At 40.1% G+C, this 22721-nt stretch overlaps 1 protein-coding gene across 1 annotated transcript in view; it reads left to right on the top strand.

The window, feature by feature from the left end:
- ATP11A (ATPase phospholipid transporting 11A) overlaps window positions 1-5092 on the top strand; it is a 117838-nt gene extending 112746 nt beyond the window's left edge. The window contains exon 29 of the mRNA XM_058825194.1: window positions 938-5092. Coding sequence (XP_058681177.1) covers window positions 938-1195 — 258 coding nt within the window. The 3' untranslated portion in view covers window positions 1196-5092. The remainder of the gene's footprint in view (window positions 1-937) is intronic.
- Window positions 5093-22721: the final 17629 nt, after the last annotated feature.

Genomic DNA, 22721 nt, shown 5'->3' with positions numbered 1-22721 from the left:
CAGGGAAGAAGGGAATGATACAGGATTAACTGATTTATGTATCATTCATGGAGAGACTGATTAATAATATTGCTTTGAACCATGTTTATAATACATTTATATGTTAGATACCATCACAAAACCTCCATACCTCTATACCTGGAAATTATATGTGCATTTAGGGAAAAGAATTTCATAAACTCATTGGGGAAAGGCCTGTGTTAGTTTTATTTCAATTTGTGCACACGTCCAGGCTCTTGTCATGCAGCTGTGGTGTTCTGTAGTCCTGAGCATTTTCTGACTGGAAGTGCCAGTTCTGCCAGAGTGTGGAGCGACTGTGTGAGAAAGATAAATTTTAATGGGCAATCAGACCAAGGTAGTGCTGAGATGTACAGTATAAATTGCCTGTATAGATGCTACACGTAACCTAAGCAAGTCTAAAATTCAGTACTGCTTAGAAGTAGGAAGCAAGTGTGTTAAACTCTGGAACCTTCCTCCAGCACAAACTGACTGTAAAGAATTTCCTCTTTGTAACTACCAGGCAAAGTGCTTGAATCTGTCCTGTCTTGAAATTACACATAAGTTCAGGGATAAAAATATGTACCAGGAGAAATTCCAAAATTAAACATAACCTTGATCTAAAACACTTTCATTTGAAGGCAGGTCTCCGTGTCTTCATCTCTTCTCTGAAGAGCCCGTTATCAGGTTTAGAAGTTAAGTGTAAAATCATGCCTGGTTCTGTAGTCTTAGTATAAAACTAATCATGTTGAAACTGGTTGATTGCAAAGCAACACGAGGGATTATACTTTGACATGAAACAAATATCCAGAGTGGTGATCTAGGGAAAGGTGTTTTTATACCAAGGGGACAGTGGTCCTATAAAAGAAAACAGTTACATACTTTTGGTTCCTAGATTGTCTATTTACTGTGTATTTGTTTCTTGATTTCCCTTTAACAGAAGGCATCGAGGCACTGTCAAGAGCACATCTCGGAATTCACACCTCTTGCCTGTCTGAAAAGCCCAAGATACAGGAGCAGTGACTGCAGCAATTCCCCAGCAAGAAGGTCTAATTCTCATTCTAAAAAAGTGATGTTTACGCAGTGGAAAGGCATTGATTATTCAGTACTTCCATCTGTTTTTGGCTATTCAAATAAGCACTGGCGTTCCAGTGCAGGCTACCACTACGGTGGGTCAGGTTTGGAAACGTCCATATGACAGAACACCAAGTCAAGCCTTTCAAAACTGGTTTTGTTTATTTATTTTTTCAGGAAACAGATGTGTTACAGAGAGATATTAAACTATATGTGGCTTTTGCAGTCTGAGGTAGTGTTGAGAAAACAGGATCAAGAGCTAGAAATATGAACCCTTCCAATGGCCAATAGGCCTCTTTTTATGTTTTGAACTACTGGAGCAATGAACAATCTGCACAGTCTGGTACTGTGAGACTGGTAGCACTAAAAATTCTCTTCATCCTGTGTCAAGACTTCTGTGTATTTACTACTTCTCTCATCTTTAGTGATTTTCTTTGTTACTTGAAGTGCAGTTTCAGTCAGTGACCTACATTTTGAGATCAACAGTTTTAATTTTAAGCCAGGAGCAATTGTCTCAGTTATCTCAAATGAAATTCTCCTAAAGCATATTTAACAAGTGCTGTTTCTGATTTTCCCATGTCCTTTTTTCTTTCTTTGCTCTTTCTGTAGAACAAACTGGTGTTTCCTCTGTGCAAATCTGCTTTCAAGAAACACTCTCTAATGTTCACTTCCTTGTAAGTGGCCAAATCAGGGCTATGTATGGTTTTGTTTAGTTTTCCCCTGTAGAAAGATAGGCAAAACAATCCTTGTGTAGAGTATGCACACACAATATGAAGTCAAGTTGGCTGTTAATCAGGTAAATATCACCTGTGTTGGTATTTACTTACAAACTGAATGTAAGCATTTTGCCTAAAACATTTTAGAATTTGTCAAAGATGCACATTACCTGGTGTTCTCACTTCCTGTCCCTATGATTGTAAAATACATATAGCAGAAAATATTACATATGAAGCTTTTTTTGACAGTTTGTTGGGGTTTTTTCTTAAAACAAGAAAAGCTGTTTTGCTGGATGAGTATCTTTTGCTATCTTGATTCATACTCTTAATTTTGATTTTTTTGTGTGCATGTATGGTTAGATTCTGGTGAATGGGCTTGGTAGATGTAGTACAAAGCACACAGCTGTTAGCTTCTGCAGGCAAACCACGAGGTGGCACACAACTGTTGACTAACAGTTGAACCACAGGTGGGATAGAGAAACTAGTATGACTGCAAGGATTCTGTTTGAATTCCCTTAAGAATGACAGCCAACTTGCACTTCTATTTTCTCTGCTACATGTATGTTACCTTGCAGTAATTCAACTCTTAGCTGCATCCTTGTGTTGCTTCTTTAGTGCAGTGTTTTATTTTGGGGTGCAAAAATATCTGAAGCAGTAATCCCATTTCAGTCAATTTCAGCTTGGTGGTTACAGCTGGTTAATGGCCTCAGTGAGGACATTACTAAAAATGTATTTCAGTGTGAAAACAAAATACTTGAAATCAGACCCGCAGCATTTATTGGAAGACCTGGCCAAGACATTGTTAGTTGTCTTTCATGTGGACAAAGGTGGCAGAGAAAAATAATTTCCCTTTTTGTGTTTTAACAAGAAAAAACAGAGGCAAAATAAGTTTACTTACTACTTTACTTTTTTAATAAATGAAAGATCAACTTACTAGGAAATGTCTCTCACAATGTTCTGAGTAGTTTTCATATTAAACAGTGATTTATTATTAAAATGCCCTGGGTCAAATAGAGATTGTAAAGTGAGTTATGAAATCTTCAGTATACCAAAGATAACAGAATTTTACAAAGTCTAACAGTGAGCACCACAGATAAAGGTTTTTTTATCATTTGACATATAGCACTTTTAAGTTTCAAAGAATATCCTTATAGCAGTAGCATTTTGAAATACATACACATGTGTGGGTGTGTGTACATGTACTTGCCATTGCAGACTTGAATGTTGGTCAGTCAGAACCGTCCCCTACATAAAACACTGGTGTATATATTTTTAAGAAGTTAATATGGGTATACATTTTATACCAGTAGCAGTGACAAATTTCTTGTGTGTAGTTAACAAATTATTTGTAATGTATTTTTTAGAAATCTTAAAATTGCCTTTGCACTGAAATATTTTTCATACTGTAGCTATTTATAAATCTGTTTTACGCATACATTTGTTAACACACCATTTCTATTTTTTTTAAGTATATGTTTTGAAGGCTTTTTTTATAACTATAAGTTTTGGCCACTTAAATTTAGCTTAAAATGGAGTTGTGGCTGAATGTTGAAATTCTAATGAATGTCAAATTAGAATACAGGTCAGTTGCTCTATGAGTCTCACCCAAGTTATTGATGTTTTGTTGGGATTTGTGGTAGCAGCGATTAGAGCGCTGTACTTGCAGTGCTATATTATAACTGCTAGCTTTTTTACTCTATAAAGCCTCCTGCTTTTTTACTTTGTGAGTTCTATCTTTTAGCCTTAAATAAGGAAAATTTTGCTTGATATTTTTGAAAATGCTGCATTCCTGTTCTGCCTACTAACAAAGCAGTTCATTGCTAACTTCATGTGGCCCTGCACTTAGATATTGTTGACAACATTGTTCAGGCTGAAACACCTGTATACATTTGAGACATTTTAGTTAAACATGTCATTTTTTTGGAGAAAGAATGCTTGAATTTAAGTGGAAGTTTCTGCTTTGATTTAGCAATACTTTTACCTTCAAAAGTTGGTGCTGTTTGTTTGTTAAAACAGACTGTTTAATGAAATGAACATAAAACATCAACTTGGCTTCACTTTATGTGTTTTTGCTTCAGTCCCTGTTACTATTGGCATGTAAACCTAGTCCACTGCAGCAGATGTTAACTTGGGAGTTTTACTGCAAAAGATATAAAAGATGAAAAAGTAGAAATTAGATCAAAATGCATTAGAGTGTTTTATTATGGGTGGGACACTGAAAGGAGACAGATTTTTATGTATGAAGAAAAAAAAGAAAGAGGAAAAGTCCAAAAATGTATGTAACCTTCTAACTTGCCTCATTTAAATTGTTGCAGCTTTAACAGCATAATGTCTCCATAACTGCTTCTATAAATGTCTTGAAACTGGTAAGCGCTAACCAAATGTATGTGAAGACTTAGAAAGTATTTCAAGCTTTTTGGCCACAGAAGCTCATATATTCCTGCAGTGGCTTGTGGCAAAAGATCTTTTTTGTTTTACCATGTACAATAATTGTTTGTTCAGCCATTTAATGTAAAAGCTTACAGTTTACTTTCTTGCTTGCATTAGCCTGTGTGTCTTGAACCAACTGGCTTGCAAAAATAAGAGGAAAAAAATAGCATAATTGAGGAACTGCACTACTTTTCTTTTGGAAGCCAGTGGGATCCTTGTGCTCATGCTACTGTCTCTGTTAAAAAAGCTTTAATGGAAATTTGTGAAAGTATTACAAAAGTGAAAACGTACATGATTCTACTTTGCAGAATAATAAAAAAATCAGTTTATATAGCTTTAATTTTTTACCTTATGAAAATTCACAGGATTTCAATCTGCATTGTCTTGGACATAAATTCTGTGCTGTGTACACTTTGCATTTTAGAGGTTCTTTCATGATCAAATGTAAAGTAGAATCTGCGGAAGTTGCTGTATGGGGCTGGGTTAGTTATCTCTGCTTTAAACATTAAAGATGTCTGTAGTCATCAGCACCAAATACTGACATTTATTTTAATTGAACAATTTTAGGTGCATTTATTTGAAAATAAATCAGCCTTCAAATCTAATGTTCAGATTATCATATACTACTTCATTTATTTGATTTGAAGAGTCAGTGTGTGAATACATTACTGTAAAGTTTCTTTTCAGTGCTGTTTTTAACTTTTATTTCTGTAGACAACCAAATATAACTTGTTTATATTCAGCCACATTTTGGATCCTTATGTAGAATATATAAGCAGGAGATACAAATCTGCTTGCAATAAATATAAACATTCAAGACTGGTTTAAGTTTGCTCACAAGTAATTACAGTAATTCTAGTATGAATATGAGATGGTTTCATATTAGTCTGTAATAAAATGTAAGTACATAAAGAAAACAGAATGAGTGTTTGATTTGGTTATTGAATATGTTTGTTCTCACGCTCATTTCTCATACTGGAGCAAGTCCAGCGGAGCACCACAAAAATGACAAAGGGGACTTGGAGCATCTCCCTTATTAGAGACTGCAGGAGCTGGGCCTGTTAGTCTAGAGGAGAAGTTGTTTAGACTAGAGAAGAGAAGTCTAGAGAAGAGAAGACTGAGAGGGGATCTCATCAATATAACTATCTTAAAGATGGATGTCAAGAGGATGGTGCCAGGCTCTTTTCAGCAGTGCCCAGCAACAGGATGAGGTGCAGTGGCCTTAAACTGAAATAGAAGTTTCACCTCAACATGGGGAATAACTTCTTTACATTGAGAGTGGCAGAGCACTAAACAGGCTGCCAAGGGGCTTGTGGAGTTTCTCTTTTTGTAGACATTCAAAACCCACCTGGACACATTCCTGTGTCACGTGCTGTAGGTGACATTGCCTTGGCAGAAGGGTTGGACTGGGTGATCTCCAGAGGTCCCTTTCAGCCCTACAAGTTCTGTAATTCTATGATTTTCAGAGTGTGTGTAGCCAGCTAAAAAAGCAAATTAACAAAAAGAAATGCAAAAAAGGCTGGAACATGAGCTGGAGGATGGGGGGTTGTTCCAAAACTAATAGAAATTGGTACCGGTGCAGGAGAGCTTTGTTTCTCCTGCACTGATTAAGTGCTAAAGTTCTTTCCAAAGTAAACTCATAAGCTATACATGAGAAAGTCTGCTACGTTTCCTTGCAGTTCTGCTGTTAAGGTACCCAGACCTATTTCTCTTTTCTTTTGCAACGTTGTGAATTTAAAGAAGCTAAAGTAAAAAACATCAGTGCTCTGATGTCTGATTTGGTAGCAGTGTTCATATATTGTTACAGAAGAGGCTGAGTGCATGGAAAGACCATGATTTTATTTCATTTGGTGATACAATTTTACAGAACTTCCTTCAGTTTCAAAACCATTACAGGCTCCAAAGTACATTGGCTCCATCAGGGTGAAGGTATCCCAGAAAGCCTCCACAAAGCAGTTCAGGGTTTGGTCCCTCCTTCTGCTGCTCTGAGCATATGTTGAATGCTTAGGCCTTAGTTTCTATATTAATTTTGCACTTCCCATAATAAAGGTTTCAGAGGAATGGGTTTGTATTTATATAAGATTCTTATCTAAACAATGCAAGAATGTTGTACCCATCTCCCTTTTGTACATCAAGAAATTTTGTGTTTCTACTGAATGAACTCCTAGAGAAGATAGTTTGAAGGAGCTGTGTAAATATGGAAGATGTTTTCCCCTTTATTCATGCAAAGAAGAAAAAAAATGCATAGATTGCAATTAGATAGGATATTACATTGAAACTGGTTTTGAAAAAAAAATGCGATGATGTATCTGGATTTCAGGAAGAGCACAGTACCTATACAGACATGTTACCACACAACTTCATTTTGCACATAAAATTACATTTACCTATTTAAAGGAAAAAAAAGGATAGAAAATCATTTAAGTGACAAACTGCATTCTCAATCAAATACCATGTGTTTTCCATTACCTTTTAAGTTATGCTCTCTTAGTAAGCTACATTATAGAATTGATTGAAAACTGACTTTTATAAGGCTCAATATTTTCTGCAATACATGCAACAGTGCTCTGTAAAATCTTTCCTGAAGGTTATCTTGATGTGAAGTGAGGTAGGTTGGAGACAGACTGAAGTTCCTTGGTTTTGTTTTTCAAATATTCCGATTTCCGATACTCTACAGGAATTTAGAAACAGTATTTGACTATTCTATAAAAGCTTTGTTGTTGTGTGTTTCCACTGCACATACAGGTGTATTCATTTTCATGTTATTCAAATGCTAAAGCAAAACCCATACCCATTTAAAGGCTTCATTTACACTAGGAAGTGATAAGAGAGTGATAAAACCAAATATATCCATTAACTTCCTTCATTATACAGATCAGTTTATCAGGTGCCTAATGTCCCAATCTAGGTTTAAAAGGTTTTTTAAAAGAAAATGGCACTATGTGATCTTTCTTTGTTAACTGGCAAGTCTGCAGTAAATTAATAATGTTGAGTGTTAATCATTTAACTGTTGGTTTTCCATTTAAAAGTGACAAACAGTATTCAATTTTAAACCACCAAAAGGCTTGTTGTTTTCCATTATTCATTCCGGTCAAGAAATCTCATGGTGCATTATGCTTTTAAAAATACATAGGATGCAGTGTCCTGCTAGGTACAGAGGCTTCCTATTTCAGGGAGAACTGCTGAGTTTCTTATTTAATGTAGAAAAACTGATCTGTTTTTCTTCCTAACAAAATAAGGAATGTAAATATTTTTTTCAAAAGTAGATCAACGACTTACCTTGAGATTTCAGACATCTTCTGTAAAGATTCTTCATGGTGAAATGTTAACCAAATTTGAAAGCTCTGAATCTTGCTATCTAATAAACACTGAGCTCTAGAAGAGAAGGAAAACAAATCCTGGTCCATGGATCAAGCCATCAAATGGTATGCTGATTTTTATTTCAGATAACACTTTCAACCAAGTAGCCAGCCTATAAGAGCATTTTTCTAGGAAGTACTGAAGAGACTGCTTCTAGGATGAACAAAATCGCTAGAGAAAGTGGTCAGTATTAATTAGGTGGAAATCTAATTGTTTATTCCCAGCTATGAGGAGGTAGTGTGTATAATTTCATTCTAAATTATAGCCCAGAAATAAATATTTCTCCTCCTGTGTGCTTTCAGGCACATCACAAAGCTTAACACTGATGCAGTGATAGACCTCAGTAACAGTTGGATTCACTTGGCTTTTAAGTGACTCTTCTTAGAAAGTCCAAATTTTGCACTAGTTTAGCACAAAAGCCATGTTTGTGCATCATTGTGCTGAAAGGAACTGGTCCAGATGGGAAAAAGCTGAAGATCCTTCCACTGTAGATTGCACTGGAACATGAGTCAGGCTTCTCTCTCTTCTCAAATGCAGCACACAGCAGATGATTTGGAATCCACTTTTCTTGAATTGTCCATCTGGAGTTTAACTTTTAAAGTTTCAAACTTTATTGTCCATTCAACTCTTGTTCTCCCTATGGTGGAAATGGCATACACATGTTTATGTTTCCCCTTGCCTCTTACCTGGCATGCTGGGGTCTGGTGGATTGCAGGGGTCCCAGGACAAGGGAAGAGACAAGAATCTGACTCCATGCTTCAGAAGGCTGATTTATTATTTTATGATATATATATTATATTAAAAGTAAATTATATATTGAAAATATACTAAAATAATAGAATAAAGGATTTCATCAGAAGGCTAGCAAGGAAAGGAAAGGAATGATAATAAAATCTTCTGACTGACCAGACAGTCTGATACTGCTGGACTGTGACTGGCCATCAATTAGAAACAACCACACGAATCCAATCACAGATGCACCTGTTGCATTCCACAGCAGCAGATAATTGTTATTTACATTTTGTTCCTGAGGCCTCTCAGCTTCTCAGGAGAAAAAATCCTAAGGAAAGGATTTTTCATAAAATGTGTCTGTGACACTGGGGTACCTCCCTTTCCCCTAGAAGTCTGTGTAACATACCATACTTAATTCTGAAAGGAAAAACCCCCATTCCTTTTATGATTGGGCAAACTTAGTTCCATGCATTTTAACAAGAGTTGATCTCTATTTTTAATACTCTCTCAGAGGAATATTCAGCAGGCAGACCAGCAGATCTGAAGTAACGTGGTCACCACCACAATGGTTACGTGCCTTGGTTGCTTTTACATAAAAAGTACTTGATCATGTGCACATAAACACACAAGCTCTGTGTGTCCCCATCTCGTGTGGGACATAATCACTCATCTTCATGCTGCTTTTCCCAGGCCTCTTTCTCAGCAAATTACCTCTCAAAGTAAGCTCATCCATCCTTTTCTTTACTGAAATTGGGCATGTGTGGGAAATTAACCTTCTCCCTACTAAGTCTATTCATGCAAACTGTTTCAAAGGGTACATGGTCTCATGGGACTCACTAAATTTTGTTTTTCTCATAAAAAAATTTGAAGGTATTGGGAAAAAAAGGAATTTTTAATGCAGTTAATTTATTGCAAACTACCTGTGTCCTACAATTTTGTCTTGACAAGAGAAAAGGTCTGTTTTCATACATACCCAAAGATTTTAAGCTAAAATAGAAAGGGATTGGCTATTTAAATTCTAATACCACTGCCACCAAGGAAATTCTTATCCATATTCAAAAAATAAAATTCACTCTGACCTCCTCCTGATCTGGTTCTGCATCAATCATAATTATATCCTTCAATCAACTTTGGGAAATATGCCATTATCCTGAGTTTATGAGTATCTGGATAGTCTATATCCTATCTGAATCCCATATCTGTTATTATTGTTATTACTATTCCTTATCCTATCCGAATAATGCACTTAACTTTGGCATCTTCTATATCCAGAGGTAGTTCATGAGAACCATCTGTCAACACTTTATTTCCAAATGTGTATGAACACTGAAATGCAGAAAGTTGAGATATATCTTAATTTCACTGGCAACTAATCCTCTCCTTCAAGGAGGCTCCACCCTGACTCATAGTTTAAGAGTTGTTGCTAGAAGCTACTTGTGTTTTCCATGAGGTTAATTGCCAACCACACTATTAACCTTTTAACTGTTTCAGGCTATGAAGATTTACATTCCCCTTACATTTCACAGAGATGCACACTTACTAATCCTGATGTAATTAATTTTATATCCAGGTATTGAGCCAAGACACTAAGTTTGGAATTCTGATTTAGAGAGAAAAGTGGATGTTGTGCAAAAAGCCCAAGCTACTGCTGCCAGGCACTATAAATCCCACAATACTCGTCACTGATGTGTTTTCTCATCTCTGTGTGAACACTACAGGTGTTACACGAAAGTATATCAGCTTGGGAGTTAGGAAAGTTAATTAGAGTGGCATAAAAATAAATTTCACTGATCCACAATAGAGTTCAGACATCCTCTCATGTGGATTGACCTATAAATCTGATGAATGTTCATTTGAACATTTGCCTGCACCTCACCTTTTACATTACTGTTCACAGACATTTCATCTTTCTGCCATGCCACACCACTCTTCTTACAGAGTTCATGGGTTGCAAATCCATTTATTCTCTCTACCACCACATCAGATGTACTCAAAACTAACATGCTGTAATAATATTTTTAAAGTCCATGGTTTTTCTTCAATCCCAAACAATCTCTTTCCTTTACTGTGAGTCTTCATTGTTTCATTTCAGTTGTTTCTTGGTGCCCAGCCCAAAATTCTGACCTAGATCGTGTTTCCCACAGAACAAGACAGGAGCACCTATGACTTTGAAATTCCTGCTTCACATACTGCAAACCAAAGCACACCATGTTTCTAGTCCCAGGAACTTTTCCAGTCCCCTCTCCCTCTCTGCCTTTTCTCTGCACAAGCAGAATTAAGTGGGAGTTGTGTATTTGGAAACTCAACCTCAAAATATGATCCAAGAAGCCAAATTGAGGTTCAGACACTTACAGCTGTTTGTGTTAAATGCAAGTGTCTAAGCTCCCATTACAGCCAGTTGGGTGAAATAAAAACAAATAGTACCTGCAACATGTTTTTAATCATGACATTCAGCCCAAGTACTTTAGTATGTATTGTATTTATTGTATTTGTTTGCACGTGTTTGCATTTACTGTCTCATTTACTGGGAATAAGCATAGTGAACTCTATTAATTATTTCAATTTTAATTTTTTTTAAGCTGTTGGGGAAAGCTCAGGAAAAAAGTAACCAGGAGGGAGAGAAAACATACATGCCAAAGGATGTTCTGCATCCATGACAAAGAACAAACCCATAGAATATTCTTGGTGCTTTCTGTCACTATGACAACAAAGACACAGAGACAGAAAATTTGCAATGTGAACAGCAAAGGTAGATTTTGGGGCTCTTGCACAAGCCATTAGTGGGATGAACATGCAGCTTCACTCTCCCATATGAATTTTGCTGCTTGTGGCCATGTCCCCAGTACACATTCTAGGGTTCATTTATTCAGCTGACAAGGTCTGGACCTTGCAGCCTGAAGCTGTAGAGTTTGTAGGACCAAAGCATCTTCAGAATCCCAAATCTCTAGCCAGGGAATCTTCCTCCTTCCATTCAGACACTTGGGGCTACAGGCAGATCTCCCAGTCCTCCCAATACCTTTAACAGCTGTGGGACTCTAACAGGAGACCTCATCTGACTTGTTACCCTGAAAGGAAGGAAGGGAGGAGAGGAAAGAGGATCATGTGCTCCACAAGTCAGATATGTTCCAGGAGTGGTGGAAGAGTCTGACTCTGTGCCAACCACCCAGGTAAACAACAGGACAGATTTTCCACAGCCACTTCCAAAATGAATATTTGCTAAATCAAAATATGGGGAATGCTTGCCCTGAAGATTTCCCTGTACATGCAGGAAACCACCTCCTGTCTTGTGACAGGCATTTAAGATTGCATTGCTCTTTCAGGCCTTTCTGGAAGCTCTGCTGTGCAGGGTAGCTATGGCACATCAGCTGCACAAACTCTGCTTGCTCTTTGCTACTACTGCTGTCCACAGTCTTGGTTCCATTAGAATGGAAAAGCACAAAAAAACCCCAACAAATAACCTTTAAGATTTCAAAAGATCAGAAGAGTTTTTTAATCTGTCCTTTTAAAGCCATGCAAATGGGAGGCTCTCTCCACATTTGCTGTAGTTTCCCTTGGTCCCCACTCTTGATGATATGGGTTTCCTAGTACCACCAAAGGATTCTCCTTTTATTACCTGATTCCCTGGAGATAATGTTTGTCCTGGTTTATTCATTCCTCATACATCTTACAAGACTGGAGTGCAGCTCCACTTTTTTTCCAGTGACTGGTTCAGAGAATTATGGCAATAAATGGCAGGAGATTTGCAAAGGATGAGTTAATCTCCAGAATTCTGTGTGTCATCTCACAAGTAGTGACAAGAAGTCTCTTATTGGACCATCTGGTTTTTAAATCCCAAGCTTGTACACTGTTTTTTCAATAAGCAGAGTTCAGGGATGGCATCAAAGTGCAGTTGGTGTGCAAAGCTTTTTCCTCTTTTTCCTTGTAGCTAATTAGCTTTCTTACTATTCACTGCACATATTTGAGTGTCTTGTCCATTTGATTCCTGCCCAAGACAGTTCCTTTCCCATTTGTTATGGCAATTGGTCTGTGTTTCATCAAGAACTCTGGTGGACACAAAAGGAGTATCCAGCCATAACAAGCCTGAACGTTCCACTGCACCCTTTGGATAAAATCTAACTTACTATAGGCTAAAAGGATGACCATGGCCTCTGCTGGTATTTGTAGCACATTCAGCTTGAATTTTCAGCCTTACAGTAACCCTGAAATCAAGAGTCTTCTAATATTTATGGAGAGACTGGTGTTATTTTTACTGAGTTCCTAGGATTTGCATTAAAGTAAATATTTCATACCAGAGAAAGAAGAATTTCTGGAGATACTTTAAGCCATCAGAAAGCAGAGTATGATTGCAATACTGTTCTCTGAACCTATGAGTCATGTTAATGTTCATGGTGTAAAAAGAAGACAGGCTAGATTTTCTACTAACATATTTTGCTCACATCTTGTAAAAACATGATATTGTGCAGCTTACCAATGGGATTCTCTAAAGTCTTGACTTCCTTTTCCCAGTTTATTCACATTTTCACTATATTTGCCATTAATAAAATTTTCAGCCCTGTGTTTTACCTCTGTTGCTCAGTTTGGAGGTTTTTTAGACTGCCTTAATTTTAATCAGAATTGGTTTAAATAATTCACTAATAATTGATATAATTATAAAGAAAAGACTCATTGTCAATTTATGTAAAAAAAAAAAAATTTGCTCTTGCCTGTATCCAGTCATTACTATTTTATTATTGGTATGTTTCAAAAATCTCCTTAACTTACCCTGGAGAACTTCTGCAAATAACAGCTTTGCATCTTAGTTTTATTATTTTTTCTCAGTACATTTCTATGATTTTACAGAGTTTCTGATTCTGTACAAGTTGTGGTTCAGACCAGTTGCTCAATAAACGTCTCAGATTTTTTGACAGACTCAATTCATGTAATCTGTTCCTGAAAGCAAACTGGTTGTCATTTTGTAGCCCCTCCAGACTTCATAACTGGCAGAAACAGGTACAGCTGATACTAAGAAAATTTCATGCCACAGTGCCATAGTTAGTTCTACTCTCACTTGAATTATGTGCACATAATGATTCCCTATTTAGATTCCTTTGTACATCTCTTCTTACTCCTTGAGATTTAAAGTAACAGAATGACAGAATGAATTAATTTGGAAAAAGCCTCTGAGATCATCGAGTCCACCATGTGACCGAACACCACCTTGTCAAGTGGACCATGGCACCAGGTGCCACATCCAGTCTTTCCTTAAACATCTCCAGCACAGTGACTCCAACACCACCCTGGGCAGCCCATTCCAATACCTTTTCACCCTTTCTGTGAAAACTTTTTTCCTAATGCCCAACCTAAACCTCCTCTGGTGCAACTTAAAACTGTGTCCTAAACGTGTACTCTAGAGTGTTGTTCTGGACAATTTTGGCAACAGACAGAGGGTACTAGGTCAGGAGAAGTTAATTCCTGGAGTAAAGGGCCTTCCTTCACTAAAAATAGTGTCTTCTGCCTTCCCAGCCAGACTCCCAAAACACAGCTATGTCAGTGAGTCTCAAACACCTTGCAGAGTTTATCCACAGTCCTCAACATTTGTGCGAGAGATGAGCGAGTTTGGTCCTCTGTTCTCATTAGATCCTTCTGGTCTTGTCCAAGCTTTTGTGTAAGCTGAAAAAAGGAATTATCAACACTAGCCCCATATTAATTTATAAACTTTAATTTATAATTTAATCTAATTATAAACTACTAATTTATAAACTTTCACACTGACAGCATCAGAAATAACATGTATATGTGTGTGAAGGAGGTGCTCTGTGGTACAATTTTTGCTAAACCCATAATACTTCACTGGTTTACAATTCCTAGGAATCCCACCCTACTCCTCATATTTAGGACAGATATTTTAAGAAAATTCAACCTCTTTCCAACCTGCTTTTACCTTCAGCTGTTGTAATGTGAAAGCACACATTTACTCTAGTGACTTACTTTCCTTCTTTATTAATTTCTTCAGACCTAAATGCCATCTGTTCTTGACATTTGCTTGAAACTTAACTGGTCCTGCTGAAATTTGCCCCAGCTTCTTAGCATTAGTCAAAACAAAAGTATTTTCCATGGAGTAAGCATTCTTATAAAAGCCAATGTTGTATTAATGAATATATTTTACTTAATGTAGAAGAAATAACATTTCTGACTCTATTAATAATAAAAGTCTGTTCATAACATGATACATTTCTTCCATAAACTCTGATAACTGCTAGCCAATGCAACTGTATGTTTGAGCAAAGATTTCTGCAGAAATCCTGCTCAATGAATAAAATGCTCAGATCTTCAGTCTGACTTCTCACTGCTTGACTCCAGCCAGTGCCTAAGGTTCTGCTTTGACACAGAACACAGCAGGAATCACAAAAGTCAAAAGCCTCATGTTACTACTAGCAAAAAAAGCAGGTCAGGAACCGTCCTTTGGCACAGGGACCAGCTGGCACAACATGGCTTTCATACACACAACTAAACTCTTATCTCCTGAAGTAGGTCAGTTCCACACAGACAGCCTGCTGGGAACGGCCCTGGCACACACAGACCCTTGAGCTGTGCCACAGGGACTGCTGTTTGCTAGGACACCACCACCCAGGGGACACTGCAGAGGATGACCAGTGCAGTGCTTCAATCCTGAACCCCAGACCTATTTAGTTTACTGCTGTAGGGGTAGCTATAGGGATAGAGAGCAAAAAATGCCTGCAACACCAAATGGAACTGAAATCTAAATTGTATGTTTGATTGCTGCCTCCCTTGTGCTTCAGAGACTTCTTTCAAAGCTATTTTTGACAGTATCTCCAAATTAAGGCATCCTCTTGCTCTTTCATGTCATCATTAATTGGCCCTTTTCCCTGGACAACCAAACAGATCTTTTCAACCAACATTGAAAATGTTCTTGTGAGGCTCTGAAAAAAAATATGAAAACACAGTGATCTATCTGAATCTGCACTTTCTGTCCGTGGTCCCCTGCTTCACAGTGAAGTGTCACAGGGTCACTCTTCCCCATGACACACTGGAGCAAATCTCATGGAGAACAGACCATGGCTGCTGCCAAGCTGACTTGGTTACCTACTTGCATCTCAGGTTATGTTTGATCCACATTTTGGGCTAAGCTGCCCTTAGAAGCTGCTAGATACCAAAATCTTGTTTCTGTAAGCCATTTCCTGACACTACTCTGGGTCATTTGGCTTCAAGAAAGAGCATTTCAGGTTATTAGGGAGACAAGTGTACACAACATATCTCTGTCATCTGGCATATTTCTCAAAATCAGAAGGAAATGTATGAAATATGTGCTAGCCCTACTTTTGTCCTCAGCTCTGGAATATTTTTCCTGAAAAATTTAGTGTCTGAAAGTTGCAGTACCATGAACTGCATATCCCTGTTGCATCAGGGATGGAGAGAGCAGCATTCAAGACTGCTGACTGTGTGAGTGAAGATTGGCAAAGCCTGTGGCCAGTTAAGGACACACCTCGGTGCTTCCTATTAAGCACACACCTCTGCAGCTCCCATTTCTCACGTGTTTGTACATGCAGCACACAAAAGCACATGCTCTGCATTGTTTTGCTTAAAAGCAAAGATTTTAATGCTCGGGGGTACCTGAATAAAAAAGAAAATACCTGTTGTTGACTGGCTTGTTGCCTTTTTTTTTTCCTCTCTTTTTGTAATGGGAAAACAAATCCACTTCCAGCTGTTCAATTGTCTGATCAAGATGGAAACACAAGAAGTGCTGTTACCTTCGTATACACATTCCTGTAAAAGCAAAACAAAACGCGAGGAGCCAAACACTGAAACACCAGGAAACATCACAACTGAGGCTGCAAAACTTCACATGGCACACGGTGTTCCTCTCCGCTATTGCAGAACCAGGGAATTGTTCAGGTTGGAAAAGACCTCCGAGATCATCAAGTCCAACCTTAGACCTAGCACTGCTACTAAACCATGTCCTGAAGTGGCACAGTTCCCCAAAAGATGAGGCGATACTCTACAGGTAGCAGTAGCTTTCCTGGAAATACCCACTTTTCACTGAGGAAGGCACACAAAGCGCTCAGTGCAGAGAGCCCTCGCTGCCCTTCAGGGAGCACCTGTCCTTTGTGGCCCGCGGCGAGGAGCGGCGGTGCCTCCCGGCCCCGACAGGTGCTCGAGGTGAGCGGGGCTGGGGCGGGGACGAGCCCTGCGCTCCCCTCCCTCCCTCGCCCCGCCACACAAAGGGCCCCGCCGCCGCCCGCAGAGCCCGCACGGGGCGGGGGATGCCGGTGCCGGGCCCAGGACCGGAGCCCGGACAAAAGGCAGCCCCTCTCCACCGCCTCCCGCCTGCGGGCGGGGCCCGGCGGCGCCTCCCCCGCACTCCATCCCATCGCATCCCATCCCGCTCCTTCTCTCCCTGCGGTGCCGCGGGCCCCGGCGGGAGGCGCTGCCCCACTCGCCCGGCTGAGCTGCTGAGCGCCGGCGGCAGCGGCCACCTGGTCCTGCGGGCAGGGCGGCGAGGTGAGTGAGGCGGGCGCCTCATGGCCGCGGGAGCCGGGCGGGGCGGCGGGGCCGGGCTGGGCCGCACCCCGGGGCAGCCGCGCGTGAGGGGCGGCGCGGCCGCTCCGCGCTCACCGGCACTCACCGGCTCTGCTCGGCTCTGCCCTGCCGGGCGCCGTGCCGCTCCCCGCCTCTCCGCTTTGCCCCCCTCAGTGTGGGCTCTGCCCTGCCGGGCGCCGTGCCGCTCCCCGCCTCTCCGCTTTGCCCCCCTCAGTGTGGGCTCTGCCCTGCCGGGCGCCGTGCCGCTCCCCGCCTCTCCGCTTTGCCCCCCTCAGTGTGGGCTCTGCCCTGCCGGGCGCCGTGCCGCTCCCCGCCTCTCGCTTTGCCCCCCTCAGTGTGGGCTCTGCCTCTCCGGTTTGCCCTCCTCAGTGTCGGCGGCGCTGGGTCCGGGCTGGGGGAGGAAGCCGAACAAAGGCAGGCACGGTAACCTGCCTGCAAACGAGCGGGCAAATAAAAACGTGGCTCTCGGCACGGGATGCTCTCTCCTTTGAGGGGCGTGGGGGAAGCCGCGGCTGCCCCTGCCCTGCCCTGGTTCCAGCAGCGCTTGTGCCCTTGGGGCTGCTTCCCCGAGTTACATCCCCGAGTTGTAGCCCCGAGCTGGAGGAACAAAGCGGTCCGCTGGTATGAAGGTGTTTTAAGATGCGGGGTGCTGTTGGCTGGTGTTACCTGCAATGGTTAATCACAGGGACTATAAAAGAGGATGTTTCTGCCGCTTGCGGTGTTTATTTCCCTTTGTATTTCACTGGGGCTGCACTATTAAAATAAATTTGCTGGTTATGTTTGTAGATTTGTTGATGGTTTTGTTGTTTTGGGTTTGTTTATTTTTGTTTGTGGGTTTTGTTTTTGTTTTTATTTCTATTTCTTTTGTATCTACAAGAGGAAGGAGATTTAAATGTTTGTAATCTAAAAACAAGAAACAAAGGTTTATTTAAAGATATTTTTAGCCAAAAACCTTGAAAAATAATTTAAAACTTTATCTCGATACACTTGGCAATGGCAAGAGCCTGTTTGCTCTTGCAAGCCCTTTACTTCCTTTATAGAGCCAGTTTGATTTAGTGATTTCAGAATGACTGAGACTGTGACTAGCAGAGAAATAGAAAAACTCAGAAAGCAAATAAATAGAAGTAATTTTTTTTTTCTTTAAGATCTTTTGTAGGTTACCTTTTAATGATAATCATAAGCCCTTTTTGGAGTTTATTAGTCAAACAGAGCTTTTCTGGCTTGGGGAGTGGAACAGTCAGTTTAATGTTCAGCAGCAGGCTCTGGGTTTATTAAAGGTACTTACCCTGTGCAAGTTTAGTTAGCATGTTGAAAGAGAAAAAATGCTATTCTGAACAGAAGTCAGCATCATTTTAGTAGGAGGGGAGAGGAAAAACATTTGTTGTGGACCCTAATTCAAGAGGGTGCTAAAGCACATGTCCAATAAAGGCACAGTGGTAGGGTAGGGAATTGGACATTGTTTTTGTACTTGATGTTGCATGTCCTTTTCTTGTGTTTTGGGCCTGGCTGCTACCACACAACCCTCTTGTCCATTCTTATCCCTTCTGTAGGGAGGTCTGGGTCATGCACATGGGGTTTTTTTTTGTGTTGAACTTTGCAATTCTTGGGTTTCAGATGGCTTCCAGAAGTTATATGCTTCACTGATTTGGCACTGGACTGTACAAAAGTAATTACAGAAGTTGTGTGGAAAGGCCTTTTTTCTTTTTTTTAATGATGGAGGTCTGTAAAATCAGTCTTGAAGGCAGCCACCTGTGTGCAGTGTTGAGGCTTTGCAGGAGCTTCAAAATAGCTACCAGGTTTAATCGTCTTAAAACATGCATCTGCTTGGAACTTCAAATGCAGTGCTCCTTTCTCAATTAAAGCTGTCAGTTGCTGTTTCTAACAAAATTACACTGTTGGGTAAATCTATAACAACTTCATTAGGAAGTATTTATCGTGGTTACTTAACAGGAAATTAAATCTGAGTAGATTGGAAGAGAACTTGCCTCCTCTTTCCTAAAGCATTACCTTTACCTTGCACTTAGGCTCAGCAAATTCTGCAGGCACAGGACACGGGCAGTGCTCTCCATCTCTGTAGGCAGGCAGCTGGGGAAGATTTCTTGAGCCTTAGGAAACCTCAGCCATGCCTTTTTTTTCCTTCTGTGTGTGTGATGGTAAAAGACTGAATGCTGAAGCCACGAGTCTTGCGGGTTTTCTTGGTGGGTTATTGCAAACTGCTTTTGATCTGCCACAAGCTGGGTTTGGGAGGGGTGGGAGTGGGAGGAGGAAGAGAGGGGACATGTGGAGTAGATGTTCTGTGAGCCCTTTGAAACTGGACACCTATTATGTTTGTCAGCAAGTTGGTGGTATGAAATGACCCAAGTGATCTCTCAGGGACCCGTGTCCTCTAAGCTGAGCAGAGCACGTACTCCTGTTTTACGGTCACTGAACAAAGGCACTCTCCTTGGAGCTTTCTGCAGGGAAAGATCTTAGATGTTCCAAGGTCCGATTTCAAGAGAAAACTGCTAATACTGTGGTGCTTGTTCCCATGATAAATAAATTAAAAACCAGAACATGCCATGTACTCCCTGACCTTCAGAAAGCAGCATGTATTTTTCTTCTTTCAGCTGAATTAGTCTGGGAGTTGGGATTTGTGTGCTTGGTCACAAGTACCTCTGAGTTAAACAAATGGGATTTGTGTAGTGTCCTCATCCTGGTGGGCAGCATCTTGTGTTTGTCACTGCTTTGTGCATGGAATAATGCATGGATGTGATGGGAGTTTGGGTTTATCATGACAACAACTTGAACAAGGGGAGATTTGTCAGCCCCTTGAAATAAGGGGTCAAGTACAAAACCACCTCATTCTCCACAGAGTACTGTATAGCACTATCAGCTTCTATTGTGTTTCAGGCTTGATCTAAAAATGAAACCTGGCTTGTCATTCTCTGGGGTCTTGGAAAAAATCTGTGAAATGTGATCTGAGTGAAAACAGACACAGTGAACTGTTCTAGAGAAGTATAAGCTGCTCTTCATGCTGCATTAGAGACACCATGTTCAGGCTAGTATTTTATTTGACGTCTCATGGATGGAAAGAGAAATAAGTGGGAAAGAAAGTTGGGGTTGTGGGGGCTGTGTGAGGGGGCAGGAGGAAAGGTTTAGATATCTAATTCCAAAAGCTCCGTTTTCAGGAATGTAGGTGGTTTGGTGGGAGTTTTAGAGCTAAGAAAATTATGCTTTTACTAATAATGATCCCTAGGCAACTGGAATTCTATAATATGGAGGTTTTCTCACACTTACATTAACACTTTCAGACTGACTTTCTTTGGTTATACTCACTGAAAATATGGAAGTCTTGCATTCAGCATTAGACATCACATTTGTACAGAAGGAACAACAAGCCACTTTTCAAATTCCATGCTGTGTAAAAGTTGAAAGTGCTGTTTTTTCCTGTTTGCAAAGGGGAAGTGTGGCATGTATAAGGTCCAGGTTTCTGTAGGACATGACATGCAGCTCAGGTGAGGTTGCTTACAGCCACTTGCTTTGTCCATAGCCCATTTCATTCCTGCATGGAGCTGGTGTTTCCTTGTCCTCGTGCTCTGCTCAGATGGTCCATGGATGGTTTGGTGAGCTCTGGGCCCGTATCTCTGAAAAGGAAGAGAATTTGGCTGAGTGCTTGAAGCTCTTCCTGTACCTGTGTGCAGTGGGTAGAGTCAGGCAGTAGGGAAGGTTGCTCAAGGCTTGGGAACTCAGCTACCCTCTGTCATCCTAGGTTTATCTTTTTATTGTTTTTGTTAGAGGGCTTAAAATATAATGCACAATTCTGAGTTGACTAACAAAAGATCAACTTCTTATGGCGTTCTGCCCCAAAAGGAGGAAGGAAGACAGCTGAGTGACTTCATTTAAATTTGTAAGCATTTCTCAAAGAAGGGGCTACCTATAGGATGAAAAGTTGAATAAATAAGAAAGCATTTCTCTTACAAAACACATTTGATTTTTTTTTTCCTTTGTAGAGGCCTCAGGTTAGCTCTTGCTTAATAGTCTAGCATTTTCTTTGAAATTTGTGTTTTCTACATCAGCCTGTTGATGACTTTTAATGCTTTGTGAAAGGCTTTTAAATACAAAATGAGACCCTTTATCTTGAAGGACTGCTTAGTATTCAAGTTAAATGTTGATCATAGTCCAATTCCAAATGAGAAAAAATTTAGTCTTTAAATTGGTTTTGACTTAAAACATGTGAGGGTATTCTGCATGCCCTAGAGAGAGATTAGAGTGGAACTTTTTGCTGATTTTTCCTCTTCATCTTTCCAAACAAAATGTAAAAGGACTGGGAGAAGGGCAAGAGTAGAAATACAATATCTCTGTAGGAAGGACTTGAGTCATTTCATGGACTTTACTGAAATCCTAGTGTTTTATTGTATTTATTATGTGACTCGTTCTTTGAGGCACTCTGTTGATAATGTATACAAAAGTGGGACTTTTCATTATCCACACTCAGGCTGATCTGCAGTTGCCTTGGACTCTCTGGAGTTGAAGGGGCTGATGAGCCTCAGAGGATGCCCTTCTCTCTTACTCCAGGGAATGCTGAAGTCATGTGAGTTAAGTAGGTTCTTAACTTAAACATCTCTGTTTCATATCTGATCTCAGATGGGAGGAGCCTGGGCTATAATGTGTGTCTGATGTATTTTGCACTTTCCCCTTGCATTAGCAGATGGAAAGAATGGCTGGCCTGTATTTCAAAGCATAAAAATTGGGAAGAATGCTGCAGACAGATACATACACCTGAAATCAGATTCTCACCAGAAAACAGGTTAAAATATCATTCAGTGTGTTTTAATCCATCCTAAAATAAAGAGATATTATTATACAGATACTGGTGTCCAGTTCAGTCCAATTGTCCTGCAGAGACCTGCAGGGTACATGGCTGAGCTCTTACACCATCATCTGGACCCTGCTCTCTATTGATGTGGGCCTACTGAGCTTGGTGAATTACTAAGTTTAAAGCTGATATCCAGGCTGGGTATTAAACAGTTTTTCTTTAAGGGCATTGGCATTAAGTGTCATGGTGTCTATGGAAAATAAGTGTGTGAAATCTTAGTAGGTGCTGAGTGGTTTTCCCCACACAAATACATTTTATTTCTCAGTGATTTAAATGGAACAATTATAAAAGCACAGTAAAATGCTGCACTGATTAAATGCTGAGGGAGGTAATTCACAGGACAATCTGAAAATATCACACAAGTGGTCTTAGAAGTGAGATATATTTAAATGTTTGTGTTACACCTGACTAGAAATAATGCCCTTCACCAGGGAAATGGCTGAAGAAATTACATCATGTGTCAGCAACAGTGATCTAGTAACAGTGCATGGATTGAGGGTGATGGGGACCCTGGGAGCTGGGTTTAACTGCTCTGGTGAAGTGGTTGCAGAACGTGGATTTAAGTTTCTGAGGTAACTGTGTGCCTTACGTCATCTGGTTACATTTGAAGATAATTATTAACTACTGCCTTTGCAATGTTATTCTTGAATTAAAGGGGGATTTTTGGATGGAAAACTGAGGTAAGTTCAATGAAGTGTGTGTGCAATGTGATTGAAATAGGATTCTTGCTTTCAAAAATTGTTCTTTTGTCTGAGTTTCATAAACATTGTTTCAGGAAGCATTTGCACCTTAATCAAGGAGTAATGTGGAGTTAAGAATTAAGGATATTAAGAATATCTTACTTATGTATAGCTCATGGGCCTACAGGTAGAGAGGTCCTGGCTGTAGTGAAGTCTACCAGTGCCCTTGTGTCCTGACAAATGAACCTAGATTCTGCCCCTGCTTTTCCTTGGGTATTTCACCAACTTCTTGTCTGCAGTCTAATTTAAAGCAAACAGAAAAACTCAAACTCTCAAGCA

This window comes from Ammospiza caudacuta, chromosome 2 (genome assembly GCF_027887145.1).
Source record: "Ammospiza caudacuta isolate bAmmCau1 chromosome 2, bAmmCau1.pri, whole genome shotgun sequence".
Classification (NCBI taxonomy): domain Eukaryota; kingdom Metazoa; phylum Chordata; class Aves; order Passeriformes; family Passerellidae; genus Ammospiza; species Ammospiza caudacuta.
Note: the sequence above shows the minus strand (reverse complement) of the source record. Positions and strands in the feature narration are given on the sequence as shown.